This window comes from Phascolarctos cinereus, unplaced genomic scaffold, assembly GCF_003287225.1.
Source record: "Phascolarctos cinereus isolate Bilbo 61053 unplaced genomic scaffold, phaCin_HiC Scaffold_2;HRSCAF=192, whole genome shotgun sequence".
Classification (NCBI taxonomy): Eukaryota; Metazoa; Chordata; class Mammalia; order Diprotodontia; family Phascolarctidae; genus Phascolarctos; species Phascolarctos cinereus.
Window position 1 is genome coordinate 120,996,427 of NW_027555625.1, and position 17,920 is coordinate 121,014,346.

At 40.3% G+C, this 17,920-nt stretch overlaps 1 protein-coding gene across 1 annotated transcript; it reads left to right on the forward strand.

Annotated features, from left to right (window-relative positions):
* The first annotated feature begins 772 nt into the window (after positions 1–772).
* On the forward strand, positions 773–16,347 carry BMP10 (bone morphogenetic protein 10). The gene is given in 3 exon segments (XM_020985515.2): positions 773–1,157; positions 14,773–15,522; positions 15,525–16,347. Coding segments are annotated over 3 exon segments (1,266 nt in total). The 5' UTR covers positions 773–823; the 3' UTR covers positions 15,707–16,347.
* The last annotated feature ends 1,573 nt before the right edge of the window (positions 16,348–17,920 follow it).

Below are 17,920 nucleotides of genomic sequence, written 5' to 3' on the forward strand. Positions count from 1 at the left end.
GGGTCATCAGAATCCTCCAAAGCCCTCTTCTAATGCCTCACTGTGGTTTGGAGGTAATTTCCATGGTCATGCCAGCAGTAGATAAGCTCTGGCCACTACTGGCCAAGCCAGATGGCTTTGATTACAGATGGTCAATGGATTTGGGTACCTATTATTTGAGGACCAATCCTGCTAATTGTGGAGAAGCTTATCACCAGACAATTGGCTATTAGGGGATGACCATCAAAAAACATCTAAGTCATAAATGGGTCAAGATCTGTGTCCAATGAACAGGGTGTCAATACGTACAAAATCACAGTTCCTGGAAGTATTGAAATAAGAAGTAAGTTAATTTTTGACACCTCCTATGTTCTTGTGCATGACAATCCATTCTTCCCTGTGAGCTAGAAATGTTTAAGATCAAAAAGTGTCCATGTCCGCTGAGAGAGGCTGCTTGAAAGGAAGCAAGACAGAACCCTTTCAAGAAGAAAATTGTCCTATCTTCTCACCAGTGTCAGAATGTAGAAGTGTTTACAAAATGCTCATTAAAAGAAAAAGGAATTGGGAGATAGCTACAAAATCTGGTGCACAAGTTTACACTAAAGAGATAAGAAAGGCTAGGCTCCCATAGGCGATCCTGCTGTCCAATTACTGCAACCTGGCTTTTTTTGGGGGCAGAGGAGGAACAGAAGGGAAAGAGACAGACAGAGTGAGGGAATGCTTCTGAAAGAGTTTCCAAACTTGGCAACTCCGGATGACATAAGTCAAGTCCTCTCCAGAGGATTCGGACCACTTGCACCACTGACACCTAAACTTCGCTGGGCTTGGGGGCTTGAGCAAAGCCATGGGCTCCTCAGTCCTACAGCTCTATGCAGTCCTCTGTCTGGGAGCCTCCTTGGGATCTGGCAACCCCATCATGAGCCTGGAGGACTCTCCCCTGGAAGAAGATCTGCCCCTGCTGGATGATGTTTTTTCAGAGCAAGATGGTGTTGACTTTACTTCTCTGCTACAGAGTGTGAAAAATGAATTTCTCAAGACATTGAACCTGTCTGATATCCCCCTGCCTAGTTCAGCCAAGGTTGATCCACCAGAGTACATGTTAGAGCTGTACAACAGATTTGCCACTGATCGTACCTCAATGCCATCTGCAAACATCATCAGAAGTTTCAAAAATGAAGGTAAGTTTGGGCTTTTGCCATCATAAATTCAACTATACTTTTAAAAAATGAAGATATATATATATATATATATGTACTATATATAATACATATGTAGATTTTTGACATATAAATTCACACACATAGGGTTGTGACAGCAATTAGGTCCTGGGTTTCACTGGTACAAGGAATTCCTGGGTGAGAAAACCCTCTCTTCCAACAGAGTTCTGCATTTTCTCTGCAATTGACAATCACAGAAGTTGCCAAGAGCTTGAAAGGTTGTGACTTGTACAGGATCACACAGCCAATATATGTCTTACTAATTCCAAGGATGGTTTTCTATCTATTAGGCCAATATGTGTATGTGTGTGCATGTGTGTGCGTATGTGTATATGTGCGTATATGTTCATTTATGTTACATATAGATATCAATATGTATATATATATATGTGCATACTATATATAGATTTTTTTAAACCCACATGAAAAAATACTGTGAACTCTTGCTAGCACTGTATAGACTTGCATATGTAATTATATTATATACAGACATCAATAGGTGTATATATGTGTGTGTGTATGTATACTGTATATGTATAAAAACCATATAAAAATACTGTAAGCTCTTGCTGGCACTGTATGTGCTTATATATGCATTACATTATATATAGACATCAATAGGTATATATGTGTGTATAAAGTATATATACGTATATATGTATGTATGTATGTATGTATATGCACTGTATATTTTTTGCATGGTGTATATAGACACACACTGTATTATATATATATATATACACACACACACATACACTGTATGTATATACATATATATAAACACATACATACATATATATATATACCTACTGATGTCTATATACAATACAAATGCATATTCAAATCTATACAGTCCCATCAAAAGCTTACAGAATTTTTTGTTTGGTTTTTATGTAGATCTTGGCAGGAATGTCCCAGTAGACTTTCTATCTGACATCATAGCATTACCTCTGAAGTGGGCTCATCTTCTTCTGATCAGATTACCATCTTCTGTTTGAATGCCTTAAAACACATATGGGTCATATCCTGCCTGTCAGTCTGCCTCTAAGCTTGCACTGCTAGTCAAACTTTCTTACTGGCTTCACTTTGTCAGTTTAGCATAGGAAGGAAATTTAGAAAACTCAGACAAAAGGCAGGATGATGTGACTGGCAATTTGCTAGGGAATGGTTCCATTTTGCGTTTATATTCAAGAAAAGTTGAAACGGTGTAGAAATGGAAGGGGCTGCTATATTAAATCTGCTAGTAAAGGGATAACGTATCTTCATGCAGTTCAGAAAGAACTTTCTTCCCCATGATTCAGTCAATCCTGAGTGAGTTATCTCCCTCTCCAAATTTTTTGATCATAATTTATGTTATCTCCTTTCCCTCTACTATAATCTACCTTATATGCCATTTATCCGTCTCTGTGCAGTACCTCACCTAATAAACTGCTTGAAGCTCCATAGAATCATAGATCTAGGGCCGTCAGAAGCCATCTAATCCAACCCCTTGATTTTATAATCGAGTAAACTGAGGCCCAAGGAGATTAAGCTACTCGCCTAAGGAGATTAAGAGACTCACCCGGGGTCAACAGGGAGTAAGTGTCATAGCTGGGACAGAACCCACGTATTCTCATTCAAATGCTGATTCTCTTTCCACTCTACCAGCATTCCTCCAAGAGACCGTGCTGGGGTTTTTTCAGTTTGTTTGTTGGTCCCCAGGACCAGGTACTTTGCCATGCATATAGTAGGCATTTGATAAATATTTGTGGAATGGAGTGGAACCAAGATTATTCACTGAATCACACGACTTTAGAGTCTTATTTACAGGTTCTAATTAAATACAGAACTTATTCCTGTTATTCCTTACAAATTTCAGCATCCAGCAGAGCTTTCTAGGGAATGGGCAGGGCACCGGAAGACAGGTTAGCACAGCTTTGTCCAGACCGCTAGGTTCAGTAGCAATCTCATACTTTGCAATAGCAATATTCCATCACATATTGCTTGCTCAGTACGTACACATTTCTTCACAGATCGTGGATTTAGGGCTGAAAAGGACCTTGGAGCTCATGTCGTTGTCCAACCCCTTCATTTTATAAATGAGGATCTGGAGGCTAAGAGAGACTTGAAGAAAGTCACACAAGTAGAACGCTGCTAAGCAAAGATTGGAAACCAGGTCCTTCTGATTCCAAATCCCATTCTGAGGTTCTTTTCACCTCTACCGCATGGACTGTTTCTAATATACACAATATAATTTAGGGATAACTCTGTTTGGCTTTGGGTCTGGGATTTCACTGGTATAGAGAACTTCCTGGTGTGGAAACTCTCAAAACCAGTGTAGATCAGCAACTCCTTTATACATCAGAGACAGTGGTGTACGGTAGATGTTTAATAACCAGCTCTCCGGGAGAAACAAAAATGTACATATTACACACTTCTGCTTTTAACCTGCACCTTTATTATTTCTTCCATCACTTTCTTAAGTCTAGATAATCAGCAAAATAATAAATCAAGCCTGGACTGGTAGGGTTTGATGACTTTTAACAACAGGCCAGCAGATTTGAGCTTGGCTCCAGCACATTCCTGCCTACAGAGTTGCCTGGAAAACTAAGAGGATTAAGTGACTCACCATCCATGATCAAACAGCCAGAATGTATTATAAACAGGATTTGAACCCAATTCTTCCCCACTCCAAGGCTAGCCCTCTACCCACCATGCCTCATGATCTCTCAATGATCCTTTCCAAAACTAAATCTATGACTCTGTGACCTATATTCATATGCCCATCAAGCCAGCAATACGTGGCTCAAATGTATTTATTGGTTAGGCTCATATAAGTTTATTTTTTAAAGTTTTTTTAAAGTTCCAGTGTCTTTTGTAAAACATCACACACACACACACACACACACACACACACACACACACACACACACACACACACACATACTGCATTGTATTTGCTACCTACCTTTAAATTTTGCTAAAGCTTTAGGGGAAAAAAAATTCAGCATTCAGTAATTTGTGAAAGAAGACAAATGACATTTATATCTGTAGACACCTTATGCAGGCAAGTTCAAACTCAGTGATAATCTCACTCCAGAACCTATTCTGAAGTGCTGCCGCATACCTCTGGGCTTATCCCTAAGAGCCCCTGATCTGTTGAGAGCCTGGAGAGTGACATCGTTCATATCCACGCATGAAAAAGAACCCGTTGGCCATCCAGAGTTCTCAGTGTTAGCTCTAACATTCAAGCGAAAAATTAGAAACAGCCTTGAAGTCAACTATGAGAGAATGATTAAATAAATTGATATATTCATGGAGTAGAAAACCATAATTAAGAACAAGTGTGAGGAGTACAAAGGAATCTGAAAGGAATTTGTTGAAACAATACAAAGGGAAGAAAAGGCAAAACCAGGAAAGTGGAGAACATTATTATGAGCATAAAAGAAGAAATGCACACCAGAAAGAATGAAAAAAGAACGCTTGTGGGATCTTAGAGGATGTGTAGTAGAAAGAGTTCTGAACTTGGAGTCAGAGGACATGGGTTTGACTCCCAGCTCTAGCACTTGCAATCTATGTAACCTTGGATCAGTCACTTCATTTTTCTGGGCCTCAGTTTCCTTATCTGTAAAATAAGGGGATTAGACTAGATGATCTCTAAGGTCCGTTCTATCTGAAAATTATGAAACAAGATTGGGTTGCTATGACATTTTATGCATTTAAATTTGTTTATTTAGATGGAAATAGCTGTGAAATTAATTTAATTGGTCACACTGAGTGTTTTAAATTGTCTATTACTCATATAAAAATGAATCTATTATAGATACAGGCCAGAATTTTGAGTTTGAAAAACCTGCAATTAATTGTCCAATGATAGCAAAAACCTGAAAATTGAACTCAGCTTGTGCATCAAACTTTCAAAGTCTATCCTGAGTGATTAAGGATGATAAGGTCCAGAACTTTAAAGGGCATGTAGGGCAGCTCCCACGTTTTTACATATGAGGAAACTGAGCCCCCAAGGAGTGAAGTGACTTGGCCAAAGTCACACAGACGTTGAGGTGATAGCGGAATATAGGCATTCTGATGCTATCAGACCATAACCATAGGAAGCAGTGGGAGACAGCTGAAGCACCAGCAGTAGGGAGGCAGAGTAGTGCAGTGGACAGACCACTGGACATATAGTGAGGAGACCTGGGTTTGAGTAGAAGGTCCTAAATCTACCAGCTGTGCAACCTTGGGCCCCATCACTTCCTAAATGAAACTTAGCTTCCTCACCTGTAAAACAGGGAAAATCATAATTGAATGAAGTTACTATGTAATTATGAATGGGTAAAAGCACTAATTTGAAGTCAGGAAGACCTGAGTTCAAATCCAGCCCACATGTTGTTGTGGTGGTGGTGGTGTCCAATCATTTCAGTCTTCTCCAACTCTTTGTGACCCCATCTGGAAAATTAAGAGGATTAAGTGACTCACTCATCCATGATCATACAGCCAGAATGTATTATAAACAGGATTTGAACCCAATTCTTTCCCCACTCCAAGGCTAGCCCTCTACCCACCACGCCTCATGATCTCTCAATGATCCTTTCCAAAACTAAATCTATGACTCTGTGACCTATATTCATATGCCCATCAAGCCAGCAATACGTGGCTCAAATGTATTTATTGGTTAGGCTCATATAAGTTTATTTTTTAAAGTTTTTTTAAAGTTCAGTGTCTTTTGTAAAACATCACACACATCTTGGCAAAGATACTGGAGTGGTTTGCCATTTCCTTCTCTACCCCATTTTACAGATGAGTAACTGAGGCAAGAGGGTTACATAACTTGTCCAGGGTCACATAGCTAGTAAGTATCTGAGGCTGGATTTCAATTCATGGAAGATGAGTGTTTCCAATTCCAAGCCCAGGGCTCTATCCACTGAGCCACCTACCTGCCTCCCAGCCTATTTTACAGATGAGGAAACAAGGCAAACATAGTTAAATGATTTGCCCAGGGTCACACAGCTAGTAAATGTCTAAGGCCAGATTTGACTCAGGTCTTCCTGACTCCAGGCCAAGGCTCTATCCATTGTGCCATCTAGCTGTCTCTTGGCAAGTGACTTAACCTCTCACTGTTTCAATTTCTTCATCTGTAAAATGGGGATAATAATACCACCTACCTCAAGGGGTTGTCGTGTGGATCAAATAAGAGCATAAGGAAAGCCTTTTTGCAAACCTTAAAGTGCTGCATAAGTTCTATCTATTATTATTGTCATTATTACTATTATCTTCCCCAGCTTTGGGTCTCCTTAATACAAATGTTATCCTAAAGGAGCTTAAAAAAATTTCCGTAGAAATACATATATATATACACACACATATACATATGCATATACATATTATATATACACATATATCTATACCTATATCTGTGATTACTCATAAAACCATTGGCTATCTATTCCATTTGCATATGTAAAGAACCTCAAACATTTTTAATCAAAAATAAAAGTTTCCTCATTGATTTCTTCTCCTTTCTTTGGCCCTCACACAATCACTGTTCATGTTACTATGGCAAACAGGGAGTTTCAGGGCAGGGCCATCTCCACTTTTCAGAATGCTCCAGTGGAAAAAGCTCCAAGCTAGGAGTCAGAAGACCTGAGTTCAAATCCCAGCTCTGCTACTCATTTGCCGAATGGCCTTAGCCAAGTAACTTCCCACCTCTGGGTCTGACTTCCTGCAAATGTACAGTGAAAGGGTTGGGCAAGATTACTAGTTCTTAAGCTGTTTCTTGCTCACAGCACAGTAGTATCTTTTACCATGCAGAATCATGGTGTACAATGGGGTCTCCTGAGTGGGCATGTGATCACAAATATATTCCAAGGAGACTATGCGTGTGATTACAGGTGAACATTCCATACAATTCATAATGTGCCTCAACGATATTGCCACAACGTACGAGAACCACTGGGCCAGGTAACCTCTAAATTACTTCCATCTCTAGATTCTGTGACCCACCTATTCAGTACTGAAGCAAGTACACACACCCACTGATAGGGCATCTCATCAATCAGTAGAAGCATTGAGGGTTATGGCTTGGAATCAATCAGGATTTATTTGTTAAGTACCTAGTAAGCAGAGCTCTCATCTCCACAGTGCTCCAAGGTTTACAAAATGCTTTTCTCACAACAACCCTCTAGGGTAGGGGGTTATGATTATTATTATCCTCATTTTATAGACAGGAAAACTTTGACTAAGAGAAGGGAAAAAAAGTGGCCTGCCCAGGGTCATGCCCCTAATTGGTATAAGATCCATAACTCAAATAAAGATTTTCTGATTAAAAGGCCAGTGCCTTGCTGCCTAACTTTGTGTGAGATGCAGCTCTATGCTACAGTAGGAATTCAGTGATAAGTTCCTAGGGCACTGGGACTTGGAGTCAGTAACATCTGGGTTCAAATCTCACCTCAGACACATACTAGCTGGCCCTGGACAAATCACTTCATCTCTCTCTGTGTCTCAGTTTTCTCTTCTGTTACATGAAGAGGTTGGATTTGATGGGCTCTAAGGTTTATTCCCATTCTAAAGCTATGAGCCAAAGGTTCCTAAAATTATGGCATGATTTTTGCCCTTAATAAACTTGTACTCTAGCAGGGAGAAGGAAATCTACATATAGAAAGTCTTCAAATACTGTATGGACTATAATTTGGTCCACGTGAGTATTCCCTCCACCAATTCAATTCACAGCTCCTCTCTTCAACAATTCAATTCCATTCAACAAATATGGGTATAGTGTAAGTATGTGTATAGATATGGTACGTACACTAATTTAATATAACAACTCAGTAGATGGCCCTGGAGAGGTGCTGTGGACACCCAATTTCTTCATCCTGTGATAGTCACCCTTTAAGCAATCTGGTACTGGGTTTCTCCAAAGTTAGCTAGATATGAAAAGGTAACTAACAATAATGGGAAATACAAGCCGTGACAAATAAATGGTAAGAAATAAAAAAAAAACAGATTCCTTACATGGGAAGGAGCAGAGAAGATTCTATTGGGTGTCAGCGGGAGGTGAGGTTGGCCTTGAAGGTGGTTAACTATGTAAAGAGGCAGAAAAGCGAGGAGAGGAGAGGACAGAGGACAGGACAGGACAGGACAGGACAGGACAGGACAGGATAGGAGAGGACAGGAGAGGAGAGGACAGGACAGGACAGGAGAGGGCATTTCAAGAGAGGGGAATGGCTTGAGCAAAAGTGCAGAGAATACAAAAAAAAAAGACGTGTTCAGGGAATAAGTAGACATTTGGAGCAGAAATTTCATTAGGGAAGAAGGAGGATAAATTTGGGAAGGTATATTATGGGGGCTTTTATCTCCAGATTCCATTTGGACCATTCACTGACTGGAGAGGAGCCACTGAAAGGTTTTGAATGAGGGGTCCCCAAGGATGTTGAGCAAGAGGAAGAATGCTAATTGGATGTAGTGTAAGAAGACCTAGGGGCAGCTAGGTGGTACAGTGGATAGAATGCTGGGCTTGGAGTCAGGAAGACATCTTCCTGAGTTCAAATCTGGCCTCAGACACAGGCTGTGTGAGCCTGGACGAGTCACTTAACCCTGCTTGCCTCAGTTTCCTCATCTGCAAACAGAGCTACAGAAGGAAATGGCAAACCGCTCTAATATCTTTGCTAAGAAAACCCCAAATGGGGTCACAGAGAGTCAAACGTGACTGAACAACAAGAAGACCAAAGCTTTGGTCTCAGTGCCAATACTTACTAGCTGTATAATCATGCCAATTCACTTCCCCGAGCCTCATTTTCATCATGTGTAAAATGTGGATGTTTGCACTATCTACCTCACCTGGTCATCACGAGGCAAGATCTTCATAAACCTTCAAGTGCTACATAACTGTGTTATTCCTATATAAATATAAATTATCACATTCATCAAAGCAACGTTTTTAAAAATGAATATGATAACAGATTAGAGGCAGGTAGACCAAATATAAGGCTATAGGATAGTCTAGGGATGAGGTGACAAAAACTAGAAGGATACAAGCACCTTGAAGACAGGGACTGTTTCATTCTTGTCTTTCTCTGCCCAGTGTTAACCCAGTGCTGGGCACAGAGAAGGCACTTAATAAATGCTTATGGAAACGAATAGAATCATAGATTTAGAGCTCTTCAGAAGGGACGTTGGAAACCATCTCGTCCAATGCTTCATTTTACCATAAGGAGACTGAATCCGGAAGAGCTGAAGTGACTTGCTCAGGGTCACACACATGGTCAATCATAGAGGTAGGATCTGAATCCAGGCCATCTGGCTCCAAAGCCAGGGCTCTTTCCACTGTGCTGTGGGGGACTAAGATGCAGACGTAAGTCAGATGACGTGCCCGTGATCACACAGATAGTGAATAGCAGGGACAGAATTAAATTAAACTGAAATGAATCAGATTGAATTGAGTTAGGGTGGTAGCAATGGAAGTGGAAAGCAATAGATGGAGGCAAAAGTCACTGCAAAAAAAGGCAAATAATCTAATAAAAGGAAATCAAAGAAGTTAAAATAAAAAACCTAGGGATATTTAGCTGAAAGAAGACTTAGAGGGGACATAGCAACTGTCTCCAAGGGTTTTACTCTCTGAACAAGGGATTAAACTTGTTCTGTTGGGGCCAAAAAGAAAGCAGAAGAAGGAGCAATGGGTGCAAAGCACAAGGAGATAGATTGGGCTTAATTCAGGGAAAAACTTCCAATCAATTTGCAAGTAGAACAGACTGCCTTGGCAAGCAATGAAGCTGCCTTCCCTGGAAGTCTTCGGGTGATGCTTGTCAGTTATTTCACAGAAGGGATCTCTATTTAGAGGTAAGTTAGACTAGAATCATTAAATTCTGTGATTGTTGCCTGAGCAAATTCTAAAAATGTATCCTGTTATTGAGTTGTTTCGGTTGTGTCTGACTCTTTGTGACCCCATTTGGGGTTTTCTTGGCAAAGATACTGGAGTGGTTTACCATTTCCTTCCCCAGCTCATTTTACAGATGAAGCAAATGAGGTAAACAGGGTTAAGTGCCTTGCCTAGGGTCACATAGCTAGTAAATGTCTGAGGCCAAATTTGAATTCATGAAGGTAAGTCTTCCTGACTCCAGGCTCCACTCTATCCACTGGGCCACCTACATTCTCAAAATACAGCAATGTCAAAATTGTTCCTTTTTTTATTTGATCTGAATGTCTGTCATGGGGTAAGTATAAGTTAGTCTAAAGCCTTCATGCATTGATACTGAAAATAGTTAATTAAACTTTAAATTATCTCAAATTAAGATAAGAAGTATAGATCAGTCCATAATTCATAGATGAGTTGGTAAGACAGTTGAAGCAATTTTCAAAACTATAATTTAAGCAACTACTTATACGTGTGTGTGTGTGTGTGTGTGTGTGTGTGTGTGTGTGTGTGTGTGTGTGTGTGTGTGTAGTCTTTCTATACATCAGGAACTCTAAAGTAGGGAAATAGAGGCTTTAACTCATATGTAACAGTTATTTGATATGAGGTCTGGGCTATATTACAGTAAAGTGTGCATAGGATATATTGGCATTTAGGGTAAAAAGGATTTTCAGCTCCTCTCTAAAAGGTTAGACTAGATAAGGTCCTTTCTGGTCTAAAGGAGTAAAAGCAGTTCTCTTTGAGCAGTCACCTAACCCAACCCCATAATTGTACAGAGACATTTATATCCAGACTTTAAGAATCTGTTTAATGGATTGCCATTCTTTGTTCTGGTGAAATTAGCTATGTTGGCTCTCAGACCATAGACACAGCCCTTTCAACTTGATAGGATCTGCCATGTATGCCCTCTGCTAGCATTGCCTTAGAGACTTGGAGGTCACGCACACCACATCTGGTGGGCAACAGGGAAATACTTTTAGTCTGAAAGATCTTCAGAAAAAATTAAACTTCTATTAATAACCCATTTAAAGACACAGAACCATATAATGTTAGTGTTGGAAGAGGTCACAACACCATGGACATGAGTTGAGGTCATAGCTTAGTTCTTGGGTTTGGAATAGTAAGGGATGTTAGCAATCATCTGGGTCCATTCCCTAATTTTATAGAAGACAAATATGAAGCCCAGTCAGGGGAAATGATTGTCTAAGGTCACCCAGGGGTAAGCAGCAGAGTTGGGACCATAACCCAGGTTTCCTAATTGCCAGTCCAAAGCTCTTGCCACATTAAGGCCTCCAACTAAAGGAGAGATACACAAACGCATTGAAATATATCATTCATCCGTATTCTTGAAACATGCCTTCCAGTGCCTATGCCCTGAGCCCCCATGGTGTCTTTAAAATTGCTTTTTTTCATTCATATATTCATAAAATCATGGATTATTAAAGTAGGGAGATAACTAGTGACCCCAAAGTCAAAGGATAGGGGTTCAAATCCTGGCCCTACCAGTTACTAGATGACCTTAGGGCAATTCCTTGCCTAGGCCTTAGTGTCCTCTAGCTGGACCTCTAGGGACTCTGCCAATTCTAGATCTTCTGAGCTAAGTGATTATTTCAACCTATGCTCCTGATAGTGTAGAAAACTTGAGTTGCTTAAGAGAATGAGGAAAATAAGTCTCTAGTTCTAACGAGGTTGATTGTCAATGGCAAAAAATTTTCCCACCTAATCTTGGGGTCACTTAGGGACAATATCTTGCACATAGTAAACAATAACTGTCAGATTGCATTGAATGTAACTTGACCTTATTACTTTCATTTTGGCTTACTATTTAATACTTTCTATGTTACAGGAACTATGATAGACACTGGGGATACAGATACCCCAAAAATGAAATAAATCCTACTCTCAAAAGCTTACATTTTATCAGGGGAGAAAACATATGAATATAAAAATAGGAGGTAGGGCATTGGCAGGGAGAGGGGAAGGAAAGGATGAGATCAGGAGACGTTTCATATAGAAGGTAATTCTTGAGCTATGTCTTGAAGAGAGAAATGGATTTAACAAGAAAGGGATGAGGAGAGTACATACTCTAGGCACAGAGAACAACCAGTGCAAAAAAAAAATCACAGAAATGGAGAACCAAATGGAAGACCAATCTGACTGTACTGTATAGCAGAAGAAGGGAAGATACAGATATATATATATAACACACACACATATATATATATACACACATACACACACACACATATATATTTATACACATATATATACATATATGTGCATATACACATATATACATATATGTGCATATACACATATATACATATACATATGCATATACATGTATGTATGTGTGTGTGTATATATGTGTGTGTATATATATACATATATATATGTATATATATGTACATAAATCTGGAAAGATAGGTCAGAACAAGGTTATGAAGAGCATTAAAAAACAAACCAAAATAAGGACTTTATGTTTTATCCTAGAAATAATAGAGAACCAATAGAGTTAATTGAGTAGGGGATTGACATGGTCAGGTCTGTGTTTAAAGAAAGTCTCTTTGGCAGCTATATGGAAGATCGATCAGAGTGGCAGGAGACCAATTTGAAGGATATTGCAATAGTCTAGGCAAGAGGGGTTGAGAGTCTGAAATAAGTTTGGTGGTTGAGTGAGAAAGGAGAAGGGGTTGAATATAAGATGTTATGAAGGTAGAAACAGCAAGATTAGGCAATTGATTGGATATGTGGATCAAGGGAGAGTTAGGAATAGAGGATGACACAGAGTTTATGAACCTGGGAAATGCCCTCAAAAAATAGGAAAGCTTCAAAGAGGTGTGGGTTTGTGGGGAAAGATAGTTAATTCTGTTTGGAATATATTGAATTTGAGATGACTCTTGAAAATCCAGTTTGAAAGGTAAAAATGGAGGTTGGTGATGTCAAAGCTCAGAGGAGAGAGACAGAAAGACAGAGAGAGACAGAGACAAAGAGAGAGAGACAGAGAGACAGAGACAGAGAGAGAGACAGAGAGACAGAGACAGACAGAGAGACAGAGAGATTAGGCATGGTTAAACAGGTAGGAGGAGAATTAGGAGAAAATAATATCACAAAAACCCAGAATGGAGAGAATATCCAGGAGGAATGGGTAGTCAATATTTTCAAATGAAGCAGAAAAGTGAAGGACAATAAAAACTGTGAAGTGTCAGTGGGGAGCAAGGGATATTGGGACTCCTCCTCCAGTGTCTTGGTATACTATAGCTAGTGCTGGAGGGGAAGATCAAGGATTCATGTGAAGGAAGCAAAGTCTCTAAGAGCAAGCATATGGAAGGAATATAAGAAGATATCCAGAATGAAGAGAAGTATGTTTATTATGGAATGGGAATTCCTGAGGGCTCAGTGGAAGACATGGGCAAAGTTGGAATGGGACATGAGTGGGGCAGTGTTGAGGAAGATAAGGAGGGGAGAATAGGAAGTAGGTATTAAGGATAGTTTACACCTAAGTATGAGGTAATTGAGCACTATAGGGTTAGAGGATTATAGGTGGTGGGAGTTTTCTGTCCATAGTGGTAAAGTAGTGGGTGGGTGGGTGGGTGGGAGAGAAGTTGTATTGCTCACAGTCTCCACTGAGTGGTGTTGTAAGGCAAAGGCCAGGGCTACTGGATCTTGGTTGCTGCCTGCCCTACGCCGGGGGGACTGGGTGAGAGTATAACAAGACAGGGTTGCGGGGCAGAATAGAACTCCAGGAATGAAATGACTCCTGGGAATGTAATCATCTAGCCCCTGTTAGAGCTGTTTACTCTAAGCCAGAAAGTTCACATGGGCCATGATGCTCTGGCTTTGTGGATGGAGATTCAGTGCAAAATGAAAGCTCATGGATGATAAAATGAAAGTATAGGAAGTGACTCCATGAGGATGGGATGAGTATAACAAAGGGAACATTCCTGAGCTGTGAACATGGATCCCCATCGCCTACCAAATAAAGCAAAAACTCCTGACTCTTCCATTGAAGGCACTCCACAATCTGGCTCCAACCTACATTTCCAGCCTTATCTCCTACCCCTCCTCTTCTGATGCTTCATGTTCCAGCCAAACTGGAGTACTCTCCACTCCACCCCCCCATTTTCATGCTAATCTCCATGTCTTTGCTTTCAGTTTCTCACGCCTGAAATGGACTCTCTGACCCTCTCCAACCCATATCTTCATTTGCTGAAGTCCCTCCCTCTTTTTACAGCCCTGTTCAGGTGCCACCTTCTCCATAGAGCTTCTCTGACATTAACGCTAGGGACAGAAATATCTTATACCTCAGGTTTCTCATAGGACGTTGCTTGGACCTATTCTTTGCATTTATGTCACTCCCCTTTATATCATAATTATCTTTGTATCTGTTCTTTCCCCAAATCATTCAGCCATATCTTACCCTATGCCATCCCTGCCACTCTTGAATTATAGGCTGGGACAGAGCAGGAATGTGCCCTGTATCTTTTTGTATTTTCTAAACTTAGTGCAGGGTCTTCTATACAGGAAGCCCTGAATAGGTCTTTTTTGAAACAGTTGCATGCAGAAGGAACATTTGGGGCAAGCATATACATCTATTCTGTGTAGAACTTTTTTTTTTCCTATTTATGGTAAATGATTCTGCTTTATTTTGAGGCAATAGCTTCCATCTAAAAGTTGGTTTTTGTCCTTTTCCAGATCTGCTTTCTCAACCAACTAACTTTAATGGACTCCAAAAATATCAACTCCTCTTCAATGTGTCCATCCCTCACCACGAAGAAATCGTCATGGCTGAACTGAGGCTCTATGCCTTGGCCCAGAGGAGCCACCTGCTATTTGATGGCATAGAACGAAAAGTGACCATTTTCGAAGTGCAAGAAAATGAAGGAGAGGAAAGAAAAATGCTGGTTTTGGTGTCAGGAGAGATCTATGGAACCAGTAGTGAGTGGGAGGCTTTTGATGTCACGGATGCCATCAGGCGTTGGCGAAGATCAGGTTCCACTACCCACCGGCTGGAAGTCCACATAGAGAGCAGAAATGAGGAGGCTGAGCTTTCAGAGAGGGGTCAGCTGGAGATAGACATCAGTGCCCACAACAATCATGTCCCTTTACTCATCGTGTTTTCTGATGACCAGAGCAGTGACAAAAAGGAGGAGAAAGAGGAGTTGAGTGAAATGATAGATCATGAGGACCTTCTGGAACTGGACAACCTAGAAACCGATAATTACCATGATGGTCCTGGGGAAGAAGCTCTATTGCAGATGAGATCCAACATTATTTATGACTCCACTGCTCGAATCAGGAGAAATGCCAAGGGGAACTATTGCAAAAAGACTCCACTCTACATTGACTTCAAGGAGATTGGCTGGGATTCCTGGATCATAGCTCCTCCAGGATATGAAGCATATGAGTGTCGGGGAGTTTGTTCTTACCCTCTGGCAGAGCACCTCACCCCACAAAGCATGCCATCATCCAAGCACTAGTCCACCTGAAGAACCCCCAGAAAGCTGCCAAGGCTTGCTGTGTGCCCACCAAACTGGATCCCATCTCAATCCTATACTTAGACAAAGGAGTTGTCACCTACAAGTTTAAATATGAAGGCATGGCTGTGTCAGAATGTGGCTGTAGATAGCCAATGAGAAAGAAAGGAGTGATGTGCGATGGTAGCATATTCAAGAACTGTAAATTTTGTATATTTCGAGTGCCTATTTAATAAGATTATTTAAGGAGGGGTGTACAGAAAACAGAAGGGGACTGCCTCAGAAAAATAGGTACGTTGGTGGGTTGTAGAAAATGTATATTTTGCTATTCAGCCTGCTTCTTTCTGGGGGATTTCCTTGTAATTTGCCATTTCCAGGCAACGTACCTATACTTAAAAATGGCACATCCAAATGACAATTTCTACCCATCCTTTATTGCAATGTCTCACATAACATATGGCTCCCCAAGCAGAAAAATAAAGCCAATATGTACATATACATGCATATACATGTATGTACGTAAACACTTATATGTATATGTAGATGCCACAATACTTCATGATTTCATCAATGTGTTCCCTCCATTGACAAATGCCTCAAATGCCTCCACACCTTAGGAGATGTGTTTATTAGTCGCTATGGCCAAGAAAACTCATTATTTTGTGGATAGCCCTCTAGTGTTGAGCCTCCAGTCACTTAGCTAGTCTGGTCCGTGGGCAGCAGTCAGAGTCCATCACTGGGTTCATACTCAAAGTCTTTCCAATTTGGTAGGACTTGCCAGCATCTGTGTTCTGTAGCCTTCAAAGACCCAAAGTCACTTTCGCACCAGGAGTAGATATCAAAAGATTGTAGCGATCACTATATGTGTATGCATATAGTATGTATATGGATATATACACACGCACTCGTCAAAATAGTAAATTCATAGTATATCAGAGATGAAAAGGATCTTAGAGATCTTCTAATCCAAATCAATCATTTTATAGATGAGAAAACTGAAGCCTAGAGAGGTTAAATAATTTGCCCAAGGACACATAGGTATAACATATATCTATATATATATAGATAAACATATCTATATATACATATTTATTTTGCCTCTAAAAAGTTTCTATGTTTGAGTACGATTTATATTTCTATCTCAAGCTAATCAGGTACTGGAAAAAAATCAATGTAAAATTATATCACCCTTATGAAAAATGTAGTTCTTTTATTTTCTCAAATGAAAACCTTTTCACCATTCTTTTGGCCTTCCTTCTTGCAGAAGGGCCCAGTGCTGAAGCTAAGTATTTGTACTGGGGAGGTAGCATTTGCTAGGGAAGTCACTTGACTTAGAGAGTTAACCTAGATCCCACAGGAGAAGAGCAATGAACAAATGATGGGATAGGTTTGACAAGAAGTCATTTAGTGAACATAAGGAAAAAGGAAAGAATATGTTTAGAGACCAAGACCCATCCCCAGAGGCATAGGCCCAATAGGAATTGTATTTTGTCTTTCATGATCGCAGGAAAGCAGAGTCCCTGGCTGGTATCTGCTTGTCTGTGCATGTCATTGTGGGCTGGAGACACTCAGACGCAGGGTAAGCTGTGAGGTGGCCACTAACGAGAACAGATGTTAGGCTACTTCATGGATTTGTGCTAGAAGGCCCTCATTCCAGTAAGGTGACCAACCAGTGAGGGCAGAATCTCTCATAAAGGTGTGGAAAATTGGGATAATGGGTGGCTAAACTCAGGATGTTTATATAAGTCCCTGACACAAGCTCATTTTGCTGTGATTTACCTCTTCCTGGTAAATAATAAATGCAGAAAAGTATGATTAATTGAGGGTTCTAGTGAACTATGATGCAGTTTATCCTTGTTTTTCTGTTAGTTTGGTGACTTCTCTAGAGAGGGAGAGGTAAAGAGCTATCCACATAAGTACTGAATGGAAACATCTGTGAAGTTCCTGCTACCCACCCCCACCGCATGTGTAGTGGTGTCACATGCCATGTTTCCACCACTCTTCTGCAACAAATGGAGATGATAAGAAGGTGTGAGAGCTGAAAAACAATAGACCCTTCACTTTATTTATACTAAGGTGCAAATTTGTCAGATTCTTGGGAAAGTCTAACTGCCTGATGATCCCTTTTCTGGTCACCATCAACTCCTACTTCATTCATCCATGCATACGCTGTACATTTTTACAGTAGATTTATCCTCCCTGGAAATGATAAAGGACTGTCTCTGAAAAGGCTAATTCCAACCATTCATGGGAATCCATATGAAAAAACTACCAGCCAATAGCTAAAATACCCATGTGAATTCTTCTCTTCTCCCCACTATTTATTGATATATTTATTGTTGTAATATACTGTAGAATACTAAATG